The 21,410-nt window shown below is 41.3% G+C and overlaps 1 protein-coding gene across 2 annotated transcripts in view; it reads left to right on the top strand.

Moving 5' to 3' along the window:
* LOC109899146 (syntaxin-binding protein 4) overlaps positions 1-21,410 on the top strand; it is a 59,214-nt gene that overhangs the window by 20,535 nt on the left and 17,269 nt on the right. For both annotated transcript variants that reach the window (XM_031835418.1, XM_020494200.2), the window contains 3 exons: positions 15,589-15,710; positions 16,911-17,000; positions 17,122-17,187. In XM_031835418.1, the coding sequence (XP_031691278.1) occupies positions 15,589-15,710; positions 16,911-17,000; positions 17,122-17,187 (278 nt within the window). The remainder of the gene's footprint in view (positions 1-15,588; positions 15,711-16,910; positions 17,001-17,121; positions 17,188-21,410) is intronic.

Below are 21,410 nucleotides of genomic sequence, written 5' to 3'. Positions count from 1 at the left end.
GGCAACACATCCTGACCAACGAGGAGGATTCCAATCAAGGCAAACCACATCCAAGCCTATAACACTTTCAACACCTCATGTGCATTCACATTGAATAGTGGTGGGTGCAATGTAGCGGCGGCAGCCTACCAGAAGAGATGGAGGCGTGGCCTATTGAAGGGGGGGTGGCTTTTACTTAATTGTTTGGCCACTCTTGAGAGTGAATCATTCCAGGTAATGTCTTCTGTTGAGATGTTTTTTTATTGTTATAATGTTCACTGACTGCACGGAATCTTAAATTACAGTACATCTGTGTAAGTATTGTGTTACTAAAGAGCCTGGGAAGGTTTCCATTGGTGAGATGGTCACCATTTGGTTACAATATTGTAACCAGATAAAGTGAAACTTCACCGTTAGACATTATTTGGGGTGTTCCAGTCTCCCTACATAATTATGATTGATGAGAGGCGTTTCAGACATAATTATGTACCATAGTGGTATTTGTTTATTTTCACGCTGGGAGAGGTCAACTAATTGCGTCATCGGTTGATTGAGCCTGCTGTCTGATCTAAAAGGGAATGAGGTCGAGTTTTGTGGAAATTATTGTGGCCTTTGTGTTCACCGATTGGGATAAAAACGCTTGCAGTGAGTAGATATGGTTGGCCGCCTTCAATAGAGCCATTGGACTTGTCTCAACGATGTTCTTATATGCCACGACATTGCAGGATATCTAGGTTGACACGTTTTACCTGGCTTTGTAAAGACTGCAACCTGACGGTAGCCCTAGTTCCTTGTCCAATTGTGTTCCCACCCTCAAAGGCAGGCTTTTCAAAACAGGGGCAGTACTAGTTTCTACGGGTTCACAGGAGCCATGTTAATGTACACTGTCTATCCAAGATTGCTAAATAATTACAATGGCTGCTTCTGATGATTCCTCTTTCCAAGAAGAGCTTGACTACAAAACAGTCTGATTTTATTTTACATAGGGACATATAGTGCTATTCATTTGAGCTGTAATATACTGACGCAGAGTTGAGAGAGAACTAGAATTGTGAATGCTGAATTGCCGGTGCTGTCCAGCCATGCTGACAGAAAAAATAAGTCTGTGCTGCAACGAATTTGATCGCGGACAGTTCTTACTGGAGAGGGTCACTGCAAACCTCATGGATCGTATGTGTGTGACAGACCATCAATGTTTCTATGCACACATGAACTTCCCAGATCAACTGGAGATGGCAGCATAGACCAGCTGGACCAGGAGGGCAAATGACAAACGAGTAAGTTGTTTTGCTGTCGGTAGCTAGATGGCAATATAAAATCTTTTTACACGAGGCAGTGTTGTTCAGTACAGTATAATTTTGTGATCGATTCGGCCATAACGGGGCTTGCTAGTACCATTTATAAGCCAAGCTAGCCAAGTTGAGCTAGCTAGCTTTGTTTGCTATACCCAAAATGTACTGTAGCCTAACATTATAGCTAGCTAGCCTAGCTAGCCTCAGTGCATCTGGTGATGTGCATCTGGTGATAACGAAGAGTAAAGGACTGACTTTGGCTTTATGACTCAGATTAGTCTTGGAGTAACTATACCTGTGTGCTGTAGCTAAATAGCTTGCTCACATTTGTCTGTGAGATGTCTCATATTTTACACCATGCTGCTACAGTAAGAAGTAAGTAATTACACAACGATTGCCCATGAAAGTCTAATAGCGTTTTTGTCATTCTCTTACAGACAATAGATTGGTGGTTTACAGATTATTTTTGGAGTTTGTTTTACGCGGTAGAGAAGCTAGGCAGAGGGTATTGAATCCCCTTGCCTGTGTGTGTTGTTCGTGCCATTCAAGCAATTTATCCCTCACATGATGGACAGTCTGTTGGATACAATGAAGTTGATGACTTAAGGGAAGATGTGGAAGGTCCCATAACAACAATCTCCCATTGTATCAAAGTGGCTCCGAACTCCACACTGCACCACCCAAACACACCATATGCAAATATTCCCTTAGTAGAACTGTAGTGTTTAATATAGGCGATAGTAGTATATTTTCCTCCTACTGTATATACAGTGGGGCAAAAACGTATTTAGTCAGCCACCAATTGTGCAAGTTCTCCCACTTAAAAAGATGAGAGAGGCCTGTAATTTTCATCATAGGTACACTTCAATTATGACAGACAAAATGAGAAGAAAAAAATCCAGAAAATCACATTGTAGGATTTTTTAATGAATTTATTTGCAAATTATGGTGGAAAATTAGTATTTGGTCACCTACAAACAAGCAAGATTTCTGGCTCTCACAGACCTCTTCTTTAAGAGGCTCCTCTGTCCTCCACTCGTTACCTGTATTAATGGCATCTGTTTGAACTTGTTATCAGTATAAAAGACACCTGTCCACAACCTCAAACAGTCACACTCCAAACTCCACGATGGCCAAGACCAAAGAGCTGTCAAAGGACACCAGAAACAAAATTGTAGACCTGCACCAGGCTAGGAAGACTGAATCCGCAATAGGTAAGCAGCTTGGCTTGAAGAAATCAACTGTGGGAGCAATTATTAGGAAATGGAAGACATACAAGACCATTGATAATCTCCCTCGATCTGGGGCTCCACGCGAGATCTCACCCCGTGGGGTCAAAATGATCACAAGAACGGTGAGCAAAAATCCCAGAACCACACAGGGGGACCTAGTGAATGACCTGCAGAGAGCTGGGACCAAAGTAACAAAGCCTACCATCAGTAACACACTACGCTGCCAGGGACTCAAATCCTGCAGTGCCAGACGTGTCCCCCTGCTTAAGCCAGTACATGTCCAGGCCCGTCTGAAGTTTGCTAGAGAGCATTTGGATGATCCAGAAGAAGATTGGGAGAATGTCATATGGTCAGATGAAACCAAAATAGAACTTTTTGGTAAAAACTCAACTCGTCGTGTTTGGAGGACAAAGAATGCTGAGTTGCATCCAAAGAACACCATACCTACTGTGAAGTATGGGGGTGGAAACATCATGCTTTGGGGCTGTTTTTCTGCAAAGGGACCAGGACGACTGATCAGTGTAAAGGAAAGAATGAATGGGGCCATGTATCGTGAGATTTTGAGTTAAAACCTCCTTCCATCAGCAAGGGCATTGAAGATGAAATGTGGCTTGGTCTTTCAGCATGACAATGATCCCAAACACACCACCCGGGAAACGAAGGAGTGGCTTCGTAAGAAGCATTTCAAGGTCATGGAGTGGCCTAGCCAGTCTCCAGATCTCAACCCCATAGAAAATCTTTGGAGGGAGTTGAAAGTCCGTGTTGCCCAGCAACAGCCCCAAAACATCACTGCTCTAGAGGAGATCTGCATGGAGGAATGGGCCAAAATACCAGCAACAGTGTGTGAAAACCTTGTGAAGACTTACAGAAAACGTTTGACCTCTGTCATTGCCAACAAAGGGTATATACAGTGCCTTGCGAAAGTATTCGGCCTCCTTGAACTTTGCGACCTTTTGCCACATTTCAGGCTTCAAACATAAAGATATAAAACTGTATTTTTTTGTGAAGAATCAAGAACAAGTGGGACACAATCATGAAGTGGAACGACATTTATTGGATATTTCAAACTTTTTTAACAAATCAAAAACTGAAAAATTGGGCGTGCTAAATTATTCAGCCCCTTTACTTTCAGTGCAGCAAACTCTCTCCAGAAGTTCAGTGAGGATCTCTGAATGATCCAATGTTGACCTAAATGACTAATGATGATAAATACAATCCACCTGTGTGTAATCAAATCTCCGTATAAATGCACCTGCAATGTGATAGTCTGAGAGATCCGTTAAAAGCGCAGAGAGCATCATGAAGAACAAGGAACACACCAGGCAGGTCCGAGATACTGTTGTGAAGAAGTTTAAAGCCGGATTTGGATACAAAAAGATTTCCCAAGCTTTAAACATCCCAAGGAGCACTGTGCAAGCGCTAATATTGAAATGGAAGGAGTATCAGACCACTGCAAATCTACCAAGACCTGGCCGTCCCTCTAAACTTTCAGCTCATACAAGGAGAAGACTGATCAGAGATGCAGCCAAGAGGCCCATGATCACTCTGGATGAACTGCAGAGATCTACAGCTGAGGTGGGAGACTCTGTCCATAGGACAACAATCAGTCGTATATTGCACAAATCTGGCCTTTATGGAAGAGTGGCAAGAAGAAAGCCATTTCTTAAAGATATCCATAAAAAGTGTCGTTTAAAGTTTGCCACAAGCCACCTGGGAGACACACCAAACATGTGTAAGAAGGTGCTCTGGTCAGATGAAACCAAAATTGAACTTTTTGGCAACGATGCAAAACGTTATGTTTGGCGTAAAAGCAACACAGCTCATCACCCTGACCACACCATCCCCACTGTCAAACATGGTGGTGGCAGCATCATGGTTTGGGCCTGCTTTTCTTCAGCAGGGACAGGGAAGATGGTTAAAATTGATGAAGATGGATGGAGCCAAATACAGGACCATTCTGGAAGAAAACCTGATGGAGTCTGCAAAAGACCTGAGACTGGGACGGAGATTTGTCTTCCAACAAGACAATGATCCAAAACATAAAGCAAAATCTACAATGGAATGGTTCAAAAATAAACATATCCAAGTGTTAGAATGGCCAAGTCAAAGTCCAGACCTGAATCCAATCGAGAATCTGTGGAAAGAACTGAAAACTGCTGTTCACAAATGCTCTCCATCCAACCTCACTGAGCTCGAGCTGTTTTGCAAGGAGGAATGGGGAAAAAATGTCAGTCTCTCGATGTGCAAAACTGATAGAGACATACCCCAAGCGACTTACAGCTGTAATCGCAGCAAAAGGTGGCACTACAAAGTATTAACTTAAGGGGGCTGAATAATTTTGCACGCCCAATTTTTCAGTTTTTGATTTGTTAAAGTTAGAAATATCCAATAAATGTCGTTCCACTTCATGATTGTGTCCCACTTGTTGTTGATTCTTCACAAAAAAAATACAGTTTTATATCTTTATGTTTGAAGCCTGAAATGTGGCAAAAGGTCGCAAAGTTCAAGGGGGCCGAATACTTTCGCAAGGCACTGTAACAAAGTATTGAGAAACTTTTGTTATTGACCAAATACTTATTTTCCACCATAATTTGCAAATTAATTTAAAATCCTACAATGTGATTTTCTGGATTTTTTTCTCTAATTTTGTCTGTCATATTTGAAGTGTACCTATGATGAAAATTACAGGCCTCTCTCATATTTTTAAGTGGGAGAACCTGCACAATTGGTGGCTGACTAAATACTTTTTTGCCCCACTGTATGTCATACATTGCCATAACTGTTCCTGCATACTGCTGTGTAAACTCATTTCGGTCACTAGAGCAAATTAACTTTGTCTTGAATACAAGCCATGAAAGAGCAAGATAGCGCCGACATACATGACAACTCTGCTTCTAGCTCCTAAGCAACTTCGCAGTACTAGCCGGCTAGTGATGGCACCTTAGAGGCTGCTGCCCTATGTACATAGACATGGAATCACTGGTCACTTTAATAATGAACCACTAGTCAATAATGTTTACATACTGCTTTGCTCAATTCACATGTATATACTGTATTCTACTGTATTTTAGTCAATGCCACTCTGACATTGCTTATCCTAATATTTATATACAGTGCATTCGGAAAGTATTTAGTCCCCTTGACTTTTTCCACATTTTGTTACTTTACAGCCTTATTCTAAAATTGATTCAATAATTGTTTTCCTCATCAATCTACACACAATACCCCATAATGACAAAGCGAAAACAGAAATTCCTTATTTACATAAGTATTCAGACCCTTTGCTATGTGACTCGAAATTGAGCTCAGGTGCCTCATGTTTCCATTGATCATCCTGAAGATGTTTCTACAACTTGATTGGAGTCCACCTGTGGTCAATTCAATTGATTGAAGATGATTTGCAAAGGCACACACCTGTCTATATAAGCTCCCAAAGTTGACAGTGCACCACCTCAGGGAAGTGACCAAGAACCCAATGGTCACTCTGACAGAGTTTCAGAGTTCCTCTTTGGAGATGGGAGAACCTTTCAGAAAGACAACCATCTCTGCAGCACTCCACCATTCAGGCCTTTCTGGTAAAGTGGCCAGACGGAAGCCACTCCTCAGTAAAAGGCACATGATAGCCCGCTTGGAGTTTGCCAAAAAGGCACCTATAGGACTCTCAGACCATGAGAAACAAGATTCTCTGGTCTGATGAAACCAAGATTGAACTCTTGGCCTGAATGCCAAGCATCATGTCTGGTGGAGACCTGGCACCATCCCTAAGGTGAAGCATGGTGGTGGCAGCAGCATCATGCTGTGGGGATGTCCCAGGGCTGGGAGACTAGTCAGGGTCGAGGGAAAGATGAACAGAGCAAAGTACAGAGAGATCCTTGATGAAAACCTGCTCCAGAGCACTCAGGCTTGAAACCGATCGAACATCTCTGGAGAGACCTGAAAATAGCTGTGCAACGAGGCTCCCCATTCTGCCTGACAGAGCTTGAGAGGATCTGCAGAGAAGAATGAGAGAAACTCCGCAAATACAGGTGTACCAAGCTTGTAGCGTCATACCCAAGAAGATTCAAGGCTGTAATCGCTGCCAAAGGTGCTTCAACGAAGTACTGAGTAAAGGGTCTGTATACTTATGTAAATGTGATATTTCAATTTTTTATTTTATTAATAAATGTGTAAAATTCAGAATCTGTGTTTGCTTTATCATTATGGGGTATTGTGTGTAAATTGATAAGAAGGGGGGGGGGAAACTATTTAATCAATTTTAGAACAAGGCTGTAGCGTAACAAAATGTGAAAAAAGTCAAGGATTCTGAATACGTTCCAAATGCACTGTATTTCTTAATTCCATCCTTTTACTTTTAGATTTGTGTCTATTGTTAGATATTACTGCACTGTTGGAGCTAGAAACACAAGCATTTCGCTACACCTGCAATAACATCTTCTAAAATATGTGTATGTGACCAATACATTTTGAGTTGTCTACTTATTTGCTACATTGACAGAGTAATGTACTGTTTTTTTTAAACATGTTTACTTGCCAACTAACTAAGTTGAAATGATACACCAACTCCCTGCATCATTTGTTTTAGCATTAATATTGTAGCTAGTTACTTCCAAATACATTTAATGACTATCACAAATTGATCCAAAAGTTGAAGTCAACACTTTATTGGTTTCTCATGCAGCTGGAACCATTTAGTCACTTGTCAGTACACTTGTAACACATATTATATAAAACACCATTATATACATATGTACAGTTAGCAATATCTATACCACAATGCAGTTGTGAGTATACTAGACTTTTTATATCAGTTTCCCAACCCTGGTCCTCGGGTACCCCCAACATTACAGTTTTGTTGTAGCCCATGGCAAACACACCTAATTCAACTCATTGAGGGCTTGATGATTAGTTGACAAGTTGAATCAGGTGTGCTTGTCCAGGGTTAAAATGCAAGCGTGTACTGTTGGGGGTGCTCGAGGACCAGTGTTGGGCAACACTGTTCTATATTACATTACAACATCAGTCTAACTGAATATGTATGAGGTGTTGGCAAAATGTTATTCGGCTGGTGAACCTCATCTTGTTGGGCAATGGCAGCTGGTCTGGCAGAACTTCATGAGTTCCATGACCTTGGACTCAGACACTTTCTCTTGCCAGCCCCGTGCAGTCTCTTCCTCTTCTGAGTCAGATGATGTTGATCTTGAACTTGTTCCCTGCTGAAAGTCTCATCCAATGGGTCTAAATAATCTACGGTTGAAACTGGTGTCACGGTAATCATCAGCAGTAGTCTGTGATTAGCCAACATTTTACTACTTTGTCCCCATCAATACACACTGAAACAAGGTACTATATATACCTATCCCCCTTGTGTCAATAGAGTCATGCATACTAATCTTCACACACAATACCCATCCCCAACAGACACCAGTCAGTCACCCACACCATCCCATCCTTATTCTGCTTTTCTCCAATTTAGACTTCAAGCATAAACAATCAACTAAGCCTCCATACAGAGAGAACAACAGTAGAAGTTGTAGCCTACTTATAAACACACCAACTATGACATCAAGACACGGACCATGTTGATGCCAAGCTCCAGCATATTTATTTGCTCATCATGGAGTCATGGAAAGACTTAGCAAAATTGACTTATAAGTCAGCTACACTACACGCATTGCAATCAGCATTGTGTCAATGTGACGTTCTATCTGCTACACCAGAAACCAACCAAAATCTATTTTTTTCCATTCACAAGATGAACGCACGCGTCATCCATCGAATTGTAACCTCGATTCTTGACCTTGGACGCTGCTGTAGACAAGAGAATCCAACGCGTGCGCTATGGGGCCAAATAGACAGGGTTGTCTTAGATTGTTGACAACATGTAAACATTTCATCTCCAATGTTTATTGAAATCATAAATACATATGCACAATGAGCACTTATTGTCTCTCAAATACATTGTTACAATTGCTGGTTAGCTGGCCAGCAAATTTTTTGCCATGTAAGCATTGACATGACATCAGTCAAAACACCTCAAAACAAGACATATTATCAAGTACAAGATAAAACTAGCTGAAATGAGCCACCTACGATTCCCTAGATGGTAGATTATTGTCTTTGTTGCTAGCTATCTGGCCATCCAGAATCACAACAACACGGACTTCTGCCCCATTTAAAGCGAGCGTATCATTTTTGTGATGTTAACAGCTAATCTATCTATTGGGTGTGACGTAATGTGGGCAGTATAGCAGCTTTCATTGATTTCAAAGGAAGCGTTCCCTCAATGGCTGATGGCAGGCCGGACGTCCGATGGCTGGAGTGTAGTAGGGCCGTAACACTAGTTCCTGGTGCTGAGCTTGCTGTTGATGCTGTTGCAGATCTTGATTGGATCGGACTCTGGAAATAGAACACATAGACCAGTCACGTTAGCCTCTGCAGTAGTTAGTTGGCTAGCTAGCAAATGGTTAGATATGGTCCGGTAGGCTTTAGCTAACATAATCTAATATAGCTAACGTTATCTTGCAACGTAACAAATCACATTGCCAGATAGCAGCTGGCTAATTACATTGATTTGCCTTGCAATGTCTAGCCAGAGTATTATGAAAGCGAGCAAGCTAGATTTTGCTTTAGATAAACAAATTCGCTAGTTAGTTAAATTAGCTAAATTACCTCTGCTCGACACCTTAGTAAGGTAATCAATGAAACGTTACCCCAGCAGTCTGCATGCTTGTAGTTTGCACATCCAAGGTACTGAGCACTAATTCATGACTAAACTTTACAGTTGTTGTCGACACAAAAATAAATAGTGCTTCGCAAGCTGATGTACTATGAACGAGTGGTTGGTCCAGCAAGTAACGTTAGCTACCTGTTGACACCCATTCTCAACGTTGTTTGCTATTGCTATAAATTCTGGATATTGTGGTTTGCTCACAACCAGGAAATGTTAAAGGTGCGTTTCTACCGGGGAGATGCAGAAATGCTCGTATTTGCAAGTAGTTAGAAAACAGTCGATCTTTATGACACATATTATAGGCCTATGTTAATAACATATTAATTGACATACACCGTGAAAGAGCAGCTGTGGTATGTCCCTTTACTGTGAAAGTCTTATGTAAAGAAAGTGTTTGGAGTCATTATTTAATGTTAAAGAACCAATGTCATATCTTGATTAACAGGTTTTTAGATGGAATTGCTTGCACCACAATTGAAGCAATTTCGATAAGTAAAAATCTACTTAGTACAACATGAAGAAAAAAGAGGTTGTGTGTATATATACAGCACCAGTCAAAGTTTGGACACCTACTCATTCAAAGGTTTTTCGGCTATTTTGGCTATTTTCTACATTGTAGAATAACAGGGAAGACATAAACTATGAAACAACACATAAGGAATCATGTAGTAACCAAAAAAGTGTTAAACAAATGAAAATATATTTTAGATTCTTCAAAGTAGCCACCCTTTGCCTTGATGACAGCTTTGCACGCTCTTGGCATTCTCTCAACCAGCTTCATGAATGCTTTTCCAAGAGTCTTGAAGGAGTTCCCACATATGCTGAGCACTTGTTGGCTGCTTTTCCTTCACTCTGCGGTCCAACTCATCCCAAACCATCGCAATTGGGTTGAGGTCGGTGATTGTTTGAGGCCAGGTCATCTGATGCAGCACTCCATCACTCTCCTTCTTGGTCAAATAGCCCTTATTCAGCCTGGAGGTGGGTTGGGTCATTGTCCTGTTGAAAACAAATGATAGTACCACTAAGCCCAAACCAGATGGGATTGCGTATCGCTGCAGAATGCTGTGGTAGCCATGCTGGTTAAGTGTGCCTTGAATTCTAAATAAATCACAGACAGTGTCACCAGCAAAACACCCCCCACACCAGACACACCTCCTCCTCCATGCTTCACGGTCTGAACTACACATGCAGAGATCTTCGGTTCACCTACACTGCATCTCACATAGACATGGCGGTTGGAACCAAAAATCTCAAATTTGAACTCCAGACCAAAGGACAGATTTCCACCGGCCTAATGTCCATTGCTCATGTTTCTTGGCCCAAGCAAGTCTCTTCTTATTATTGGTGTCCTTTAGTAGTGGTTTCTTTGCAGCAATTCAACCATGAAGGCTTGATTCACGCAGTCTCCTTTCTGAGGCTGGTAACTCTAATGAACGTATCCTCTGCAGCAGAGGTAACACTGGGTCTCCCTTTCCTGTGGCGGTTCTCAGTTTCATCATACTTGATGGTTTTTGCGACTGCACTTGAACAAACTTTCAAAGTTCTTGAAATGTTCAGCATTGACTGACCTTCATGTCTTAAAGTAATGATGGACTGTCATATCTCTGCTTATTTGAGCTGTTCTTGCCATAATATGGACTTGGTCTTTTACAAAATAGGACTATCTTCTGTATACCACCCCTAACTTGTCACAACACAACTGATTGGCTCAAATGCATTAAGAAGGAAAGAAATTCCACAAATTTAACCTGGCACACCTGTTAATTGAAATACATTCCAGGTGACTACCTCATGAAGCTGGTTGAGAGAATGCTAAGAGTGTGCGAAGCTGTCATCAAGGGAAAGACTGGCTACTTTGAAGATTCTCAAATCTCAAATATATTTTTATTTGTTGAACACGTTTTTGGTTACTACATGATTCCATATGTGTTATTTCATAGTTATTATACAATAGTTATTATACAATGTAGGAAATAGTAACAATAAAGAAAAACCATTGAATGAGTAGGTGTGTCCAAACATTTGACTGGTACTGTATATATTATTTTGTATTTATGTTATTTATTAAGTTTAACCAAAGGGGAAAGGTAAGTTGCGTGTTGAAAGAAATAGGTTGCAACTAGGTTTGTTAGTAATCAAACATAAAAGTCGGAATTTAATCATATATACACTGCTCAAAAAAATAAAGGGAACACTTAAACAACACAATGTAACTCTAAGTCAATCACACTTCTGTGAAATCAAACTGTCCACTTAGGAAGCAACACTGATTGACAATAAATTTCACATGCTGTTGTGCAAATGGAATAGACAACAGGTGGAAATTATAGGCAATTAGCAAGACACCCCCAATAAAGGACTGGTTCTGCAGGTGGTGACCACAGACCACTTCTCAGTTCTTATGCTTCCTGGCTGATGTTTTGGTCACTTTTGAATGCTGGTGGTGCTTTCACTCTAGTGGTAGCATGAGACGGAGTCTACAACCCACACAAGTGGCTCAGGTAGTGCAGCTCATCCAGGATGGCACATCAATGCGAGCTGTGGCAAGAACGTTTGCTGTGTCTGTCAGCGTAGTGTCCAGAGCATGGAGGCGCTACCAGGAGACAGGCCAGTACATCAGGAGACGTGGAGGAGGCTGTAGGAGGGCAACAACCCAGCAGAAGGACCGCTACCTCTGCCTTTGTGCAAGGAGGAGCACTGCCAGAGCCCTGCAAAATGACCTCGAGCAGGCCACAAATGTGCATGTGTCTGCTCAAACGGTCAGAAACAGACTCCATGAGGGTGGTAATGAGTGCCCGACGTCCACAGATGGGGGTTGTGCTTATAGCCCAACACTGTGCAGGAACGTTTGGCATTTGCCAGAGAACACCAAGATTGGCAAATTCACAACTGGCGCCCTGTGCTCTTCACAGATGAAAGCAGGTTCACACTGAGCACATGTGACAGACGTGACAGAGTCTGGAGACGCCGTGGAGAACGTTCTGCTGCCTGCAACATCCTCGAGCATGACCGGTTTGGCGTTGGGTCAGTCATGGTGTGTGGTGCCATTTATTTGGGGGGCCGCACAGCCCTCCATGTGCTCACCAGAGGCAGCCTGACTGCCATTAGGTACCGAGATGAGATCCTCAGACCCCTTGTGAGACCATATGCTGGTGCAGTTGGCCCTGGGTTCCTCCTAATACAAGACAATGCTAGACCTCATGTGGCTGGAGTGTGTCAGCAGTTCCTGCAAGAGGAAGGCATTGATGCTATGGACTGGCCCGCCCGTTCCCCAGACCTGAATCCAATTGAGCACATCTGGGACATCATGTCTTGCTCCATCCACCAACGCCACGTTGCACCACAGACTGTCCAGGAATTGGCAGATGCTTTAGTCCAGGTCTGGGAGGAGATCCCTCAGGGTACCATCCGCCACCTCATCAGGAGCATGCCCAGGCGTTGTAGGGAGGTCATACAGGCACGTGGAGGCCACACACCCTACTGAGCCTCATTTTGACTTGTTTTAAGGACATTACATCAAAGTTGGATCAGCCTGTAGTGTGGTTTTCCACTTTAATTTTGAGTGTGACTCCAAATCCAGACCTCCATGGGTTGATAAATTTGATTTCCATTGATCATTTTTGTGTGATTTTGTTGTCAGCACATTCAACTTTGTAAAGGAAAAAGTATTTATTACGAATCTAGATCTAGGATGTGTTATTTTAGTGTTCCCTTTATTTTTTTTAGCAGTGTATTTGGTTTCAACTAGGGTTGCAAAATTCTGGGAACTTTCAATAAATTCCCTGGTTTCCCAGCAATCCTGGTTGGATATTTCTGGATTTCCTGCCTTTTCCCTCTTATTCTGGGATTCCTCCAACTGGGATTTCAGGAAAACCAGGGAATTTATTGAAAGTTCCTGTAATTTTTCAACCCTAGTTTCAACAAAAAAAAATGTTTCATTGAGAACCTAATTCAAAACTAGTTGATGCAAAAAATGTTAATTGATCCAGAGTCATTTTTACAGTTGTACCCTCATTTTAACCCTGATCTTTATGTTGACTCTAACTTGAACACATCCAACATTACACTAGCTCCTTAATTAACCTTTACCTTAGCTTTCTAACGCTGACATTTACTGTACCTTACCACTTTACCTTAGCTAACACGTTCACTATCTCTGGTCGCGTTCTCCTGCTCAGACGTTGCATGCATCAACCCATGATTGCATGTAATTTCATTGACTGTGCCGTCGGGCACCAGATTGCCAAAACATATAATGTGGTTAGTTGATAGGTAAAATACCTATCCAGGCATTGTAAGATCTGGCATGTGTCAGCAACCACATGAAAAAAATACTACAGTTTACTATAGAATACTACAGCACGTACTATAGAATTCTACAGTAAACTGTATTATATAATCTCTACAGGTTATACAAAAGAGCAGAAGTGCTGAATTATCTGTCCAGACCCCAGTCCTACCTACAAGTTATGGAACATTTGATCTTTTAGTATTTCTCCAGTAGGTTTCCAGATGGAGAAAGCCTCCGTGTTTGTGTCAAAGATAATACAACAAAAACACGATAGTAAATACTACAGTAATGCCTGAAAAAACACCACAGTAAATACTATAGTGTAGTACAGTCTGCAAAAACACTACAGTTAAATACTGCACTATACTACAATCTACAAAAACACTACATTAATTACTATAGAATACACTACAGTTTTCTTTACTACAGTATGTATACAATAGTAAACTGTAAATACTACAGTATACTACAGTAAATACCACAGTATCTGGAAAAACATTACAGTGAATACAACAGTCAAGTATGCAAAAGCACTACAGTGAATACTATTGTATTTATACCATAGTATACTTCAAGTATTTTTTCATGTGGGTTATCTTGACCACACAAGTCTGCTGATTTTATTGAAAGAGGACATTATAATAAATGTTCTTTCATCCAGAGAACTTCCTCTACAATACATACAGTTGAAGTCAGAAGTTTACATACACCTTAGCAAAGTACATTTAAACACATTTTTTTTCACAATTCCTGACATTTAAACCAAGTAAAAATTCCCTGTTTTAGGTCAGTTCGGATCACCACTTTATTTTAAGAATGTATAATGTCAGAATAATATTAGAGAGAATGATTTATTTCAGCTTTTATTTCTTTCATCACATTCCCAGTGGGTCAGAGGTTTACATACACTCAATTGGTATTTGATAACATTGCCTTTTAAATTGATTAACATGGGTCAAACGTTTTGGGTAGCCTTCCACAAGCTTCCCACAATAAGTGGGTGAATAAGTGGGTGAATTTTGGCCCAATTTTGGAGCAGTGGCTTCTTCCTTGCTAAGCGGCCTTTCAGTTTATGTCGATATAGGACTCATTTAACTGTGGATATAGATACTTTTGTACCTGTTTCCACCAGCATCTTCACAAGGTCCTTTGCTGTTGTTCTGGGATTGATTTTCACTTTTTGCACCAAAATACGTTCGTCTCTGGGAGACAGAACGTGTCTCCTTCCTGAGCGGTATTGTCACGCCCTGACCTTAGAGAGCTTTTTTTGTCTCTATTTTGGTTTGGTCAGGGTGTGATTTGGGTGGGCATTCTATGTTCTATTTTCTATGTTTTGTATTTCTTTGTTTTGGCCGTGTATGGTTCTCAATCAGGGACAGCTGTCTAGCATTGTCTCTGATTGGGAACCATACTTAGGCAGCCCTTTTTCCCACCTGTGATTGTGGGTAGTTAACTTTGTTTGTGGTACATAGCCCTTAAGCGTCACAGTTGTGTTGTTTATTGTTGGCGTCATCCTAAATAAAAGGAATATGTATGCTCACCATGCTGCGCTTTGGTCTAGTTCTTTTGATGGCCATGACAGGTATGACGGCTGCGTGGTCCCATGGTGTTTATACTTGCGTACTATTGTTTGTACAGATGAACATGGTAACTTCAGGTGTTTGGAAATTGCTCCCAAGGATGAACCAGACTTCTTGAGGTCTCCAATTGTTTTCCTGAGGTCTTGGCTGATTTGCTTTTTTTCTTCTTAAACTGTCTGTAAAAAATTGTTGGGAAAATGACATGTGTCATGCACAAAGTAAATGTCCTAACCGACTTGCCAAAACTATAGTTTGTTCACAAGAAATTTGTGGAGTGGTTGAAAAACGAGTTTTAATGACTCCAACCTAAGTGTATATAAACTTCCGAATTCAACTGTATGTATAATGTAGCATGTTTCTATTGAAACTTTAACAACAGGCAACAGTCTTTTCTTATGTGTTTTTCAGCGATACAAAATTATGCAACGAGCATCTATATTTATAGATTGTGATTATAAAACACATGTTATTACTCTGTGTGCAGACTTTGAGACACTGACACGGGAGCTGTTCAAGCTTCAGTTTGAGGAGTCATTGGTCGGAGGTCAAGGCTCCAGGTTCGTGTCAGATGACCTCTCCAGTCTCCTAGAGTCACCTACCAACACGGTAGGAGATATTAATACTGTACACTTTAGCCTCTAGGGTTTTCTTCTGTGAAGACGTCAAAGCTAATGCATTGTAGTTGGTTAAGTGCACATCAGACTGCAAAATTTTAAATGGGTATGATGATTTGCAGCTCTGTCTTACGCTAAGGTGGCGATGGGCAACTCTAGTCCTCAGGGCCTGATTGGTGATACACTTTTGCCCCAGCCCCAGCAAACACACCTGACTCCAATAATCAACTAATCATGGTCTTTAGTTTAGAATGCAATTAGTTTAGTCAGCTATATGGCTGGGTGAAAAGTGTGACACCAATCAGGCCCTGAGGACTAGAGTTGCCCATCCCTGCACTAACAGTGTTTCTCTATTGTAGCATTGCTGTAGTAAACATCCATGTGTAAAGTGTAGTAGTGGTTATGGATGTCGACCTGTTGATGCTCTGCTTGAAGGTGATTGTGTGTAGTAGTGTGATTGTACAATATATGTTTGCAGTAAAGTCTTCAGTAACCAATCTATTAGGGGTTTTGGGACACCCATATGTTGGGACACCCATCTGTTCCATGTATTTGAACTGTTCCAGAGCTAGCACACCTGATTCAACTTGTCAACTACTGTAATTATCAAGCCCATGTTAGGTGCATCAGGTGAGCTAGTTCAGGACTACAACACAGTTGTGAAATATCTAGGGGTCCCTGAGGATAGGTTTGAAAACCACTGGCCTATATGCATGTGTTCCTATGTTGTAGTGTGTGTGTGTGTGAGAGTGTAATACAGGCTGTAACTAAATCATGTAGTAACATGTTATTTGAATGATGTGTTCCTGTGTTGTAGTGTGTGTGTGTGAGAGTGTAATACAGGCTGTAACTAAATCATGTAGTAACATGTTATTTTAATGATGTGTTCCTGTGTTGTAGTGTGTGTGTGTGTGTGTGTGTGTGTGTGAGAGTGTAATACAGGCTGTAACTAAATCATGTAGTAACATGTTATTTTAATGATGTGTTCCTGTGTTGATGCTATGCATGCTGGTAATGCCTGTTTGATGTAAAGCCTTTGACAAGTTGTTATCCCATGTTCCGTTGCTGTGACTGTGTGAAGTAGAGCCTTTATTCATGTCCTTCTGTCTTCCTGTCTCTCCAGATCATCCTTCACGGTTAGATCAGCCTTCACTGTCTCTGTCTAATGTCCCTGTTGTCCTTTATCTGTCAGCCTTCACTGTCTGACTCTGATGACCTGGAGGAGATGGAGAGACTGAGGAAAGACCACATCGAGGCTCTGAGAGAGATCAAGAAACTACAGGTATCACAGGAGTTAGAAAAATCAAACATTAGTAGGTCAGACAACAGGAACATTTGTGTGTAGACTTTAGAGAATATATAGACTTTTTTTAATTTTCTTGCCGTGTCTCTACATTCTCCAGGAGCAGTTGGCAGAGTCAGAGAGACATCACCTGCAGATGCAGGAAGAGCTGAACATGGTCAAACAGGTGATTTTAGTATACTTTATCTGACCTTACACATACATCTGAAGCTCACTTACTGGAAGTTAGCTGGTTTTGTTGAGCTTTTTTGGGGGGTGCGTAGTTTGCCCATTCACCAGAGGGCGCTCTGCACAAGCATGCACACTTACATACATGCGTTTTATTCTGTAGGGTTCTTTGTCTTATGAAGAAGCAGAGAACAAACCAGACACTTGAGGCCATATCAGGCTGCTGAGGGGAGGATGGCTCATAATAATGGCAGAAACCGAGCAAATGGAATGCCATCAAACACCTGCAGACCATGTGTTTGTGTTTGATACCATTCCACTCCAGTCATTACCACGAGCCCGTTCTCCCCAATTAAGGTGCCACCAACCTCCTGTGCTTGAGTCCAACTGACGTTTTGTTAATGACCGGTCGTGAAGAGGTAGCATAGGACTAGCATGCAGTCTTTTAAATGCATGTATCTAGATTACAGTTTATATTCAGCAAGCGATGGTGTTTTCTTGGTCTTAGACTGTGGACTTCATACAAGATTGTCCAGGTTTGTCTTGTGGATGACCATGTCTGAAATCTGCCTTGCCTACTACTTACTAACGACATACTGTGTACTGTACTAATCTTACTACATACTATTTAGAACGTACTTTTTAGTAAAAACGCAGTAAGCAACGAATATAAACTAAGCTCATCCATACTAAGAATGCGTCATGTTTTTTTTATTTAACTAGGGAAGTCAGTTAAGATCAATTCTTATTTACAATGACGGCCTACCCCGGCCAAACCCTAACCCGGATGATACTGGGCCAATTGTGCGCAACCCTATGGGACTCCGATCACGACATGTTGTGACACAGCCTGGAATCGAACCAAGGTCTGTAGTGACGCCCCCAGCACTGAGATGCGCTGCGCCACTCGGGAGCCCCTAATGTGTAATTGCGTTAATTCCCGCCATTCGTTCGTTTTTTTTTTGTACAGCACGTCCCCTTATCTGATTATCAGCTGTTGTCAAACACACGTGGGTAGAGAAAGACAATTCTCTTCCTCAACCGTGTGCGGAGAATTCTAGTAGATGAAAAGCCAAAATTAGTATGACATCCTGGCATTTACTACATTTGACATTTCACATGCTGTAACACTTTCTATTTTTGCATACCCAAAAACCCTGTAATTTATGGTAGAATGCATCAAGGGGTATTCGGACACGGTGATAAACTGATAACCCATGAGCATCACATACTGCATACACCCAACCACATGAGCGTCACATACTGAAACCAACAAACCCCTCATTATGAACTCCTTAATTCGCTACGGGACCCTAGAGCAGTCACACACTCTCTCAAACTTCCCCTCCATGCATGTCGTCATCATTCCTAAGCATCTTTTCTCTCTACGGACGGCACCGTGTAGGGTTACTGTATAATGTGTGAGCCTACAGTGAACATAGAGGCGGGTGCACCCTAAATAGATCCTCCCTGTATTGTGAGTCATTGACACAGCACACCTCTTCTTCTCTCTGGTAGCATCCCAAATGACACTCTATTCCCTATATAGTGCATTACTTTTGACTAGGCCCATAGTAGTGCACTTAGGGGATAGTGTGTCATTTGGGACTCATCCTCTGAAGCATAAAGCACACAGATCAATTTCCAAATGTAATATATCCCAACAGGCACTAGGATAGTAACATATTTATTTGGTTTCTCCATATCCCTCTATCTTCCTCCTGTACATCATGTTCGTCACGACACTGATTGCATATTATGTAGTCACTACCTGGTTATCAGATTAAGTTCTACACCAGGGCTGCCCAATACTGGTCCCGGAGGGCTGAAACATTTCAGTTTTTTGTTTCTACCTGATAGTTAATTGCACTCAACTGGTGTCCCAGATCTGAATTAGTCCCTGATTTTAAAAGGAGAGGATGGAAACCAGAAGTGTTTTGGCCCTCCGGGACCAGGTTTGGGCAGAAGTACAAGCAAACCATTTTAAATAAAGATTACGAATACATGACGAGCTTCTTGTCGGAGTCCCTCCTGCAGACCCAACATAAGCTACTGCCTCTGCAACATAAATAATTGTTGCTACTAGAGGCTATATTACATAGACATGTAGGCTACACTTACACTACCGGTCAAACGTTTTAGAATACCTACTCAAGGGTTTTTCTTTCTTTTTTAAACTATTTTCTACATTGTAGAATAATAGTGAAGACATCAAAACTATGGAATCATGTAGTAACCAAAGTGTTAAACAAATCCAAATATATTTTATATTTGAGATTCTTCAAATAGGCACCCTTTGCCTTGACAGCTTTGCACACTCTTGGCATTCTCTCAACCATCTTCACCTGGAATACTTTTCCAACAGTCTTTTCCTTCACTCTGCGTTCCGAATCATCCCAAACCATCTCAATTTGGTTGAGGTCTGGGGATTGTGGAGGCCAGGTCATCTGATGCAGCACTCCATCACTCTCCTTCTTGGTAAAATAGCCCTTACATAGCCTGGAGGTGTGTTGGGTCATTGTCCTGTGGAAAAACAAATGATAGTCCAACTAAGCCCAGATGGGAATGGCGTATTGCTGCAGAATGCTTTTGTAGCTATGCTGGTTAAGTGTGCCTTGAATTCAAAATAAATCAGTGTCAGCAACTAAGCACCCCCACACCATAGCACCACCTCCTCCATGCTTCACGGTGTGAAATAAACATGCAAAGATCATCCTTTAGTAGTGGTTTCTTTGCAGCAAATCGACCATGAAGGCCTGATTCACGCAGTCTCCTCTGAACAGTTGCTGTTGAGATGTGTCTGTTACTTGTTCTCTGTGAAGCATTTATTTGGGCAGCAATCTGAGGTGCAGTTAACTCTAATGAACTTGTCTTCTGTAGCAGAGGTAACTCTGGGTCTTCCATTCCTGTGGCGGTCCTTATGAGAGCCAGTATCACCATTGCGCTTGATGGTTTTTATGACTTCACTTGAAGAAACTTTCAAGTTCTTGAAATGTTCCATATCGACTGACCTTCATGTCTTAAAGTAATGATGGACTGTCGTTTCTCTTTGCTTATTTGAGCTGTTCTTGCCATAATATGGACTTGGTCTTTTACCAAATAGGGCTATCTTCTGTATACCACCCCTACCTTGTCGCAACACAACTGATTGGCTCGAACGCATTAAGAAGGAAAGAAATTCCACAAATTAACTTTTAAGAAGGCACACCTGTTAATTGAAATGCATTCCAGGTGACTACCTCATGATGCTGGTTGAGAGAATGCCAAGAGTGTGGAAAGCTGTCAAGGCAAAGTGTGGCTATTTGAAGAATCTCAAATGTGAAATACATTTAGAATTGTTTAACACCTTTTTTGGTTACTACATGATTCCATATGTGTTTTTTCATTGTTTTGATGTCTTCACTATTATTCTACAATGTAAAAATATAGAAAGACCCTTGAATGAGTAGGTGTTCTAAAACTTTTGACCGGTAGTGTACATGTATATTGAACAAACATATAAACGCAACATGCAACAATTGCAAAGATTTAACTGAGTTACAGTTCATATAAGGAAATCCGTCAATTGAATTTAATTAATTAGGCCCTAGTCTATGGATTTCACATAACTGGGCAGGTATGCAACCATGGGTGGTCCTTGGAAGGCATAGGCCAACCCACTGGGGAGCCAGGCCCAGCCAATCAGAATGACGAAGCAGGATGGTGGAGGTCCTGGGCAGGTGTGGTTACATGTGGTCTGCTGTTGTGAGGCCGGTTGGACGTACTGACACATTTTCTAAAACAACATTGGAGTCAGCTTATGGTAGAAATTAACATTCAATTCTCTGGCAAAATCTCTGATTGACATTCCTGGAGTCAGCATTGCAATCTGTGACTACATTGTATGACACAACTGCACATTTTAAAGTGGCCTTTTATTGTCCCAAGCACAAGGTGCACCTGTGTAATGAATGTGCTTTTTAATCAGCTTCTGCTTTTTGTGCGTATGGAACATTTCTAGTATTTTTTAAATTTCATTTCATGTAACATGGTACCGACACTTTGCTTTTATATTTTTCTACAACGCTTTATATACATTTGAATTATCATCTACTTTGTCACATATGCGTTATTTGATTCAAGGACCACCATTGGAGAGTTTTCTTCCTCAAATTAAACCTTGCCCCTAAGGGAATTGCTTGTGCCTGTTTTTTTCCCGCTATCAAACACATGAGCTCAAAA

Source organism: Oncorhynchus kisutch, linkage group LG11 (assembly GCF_002021735.2).
Source record: "Oncorhynchus kisutch isolate 150728-3 linkage group LG11, Okis_V2, whole genome shotgun sequence".
Taxonomy (NCBI): Eukaryota; Metazoa; Chordata; class Actinopteri; order Salmoniformes; family Salmonidae; genus Oncorhynchus; species Oncorhynchus kisutch.
This window is presented reverse-complemented; position numbering and strand designations above follow the sequence as displayed.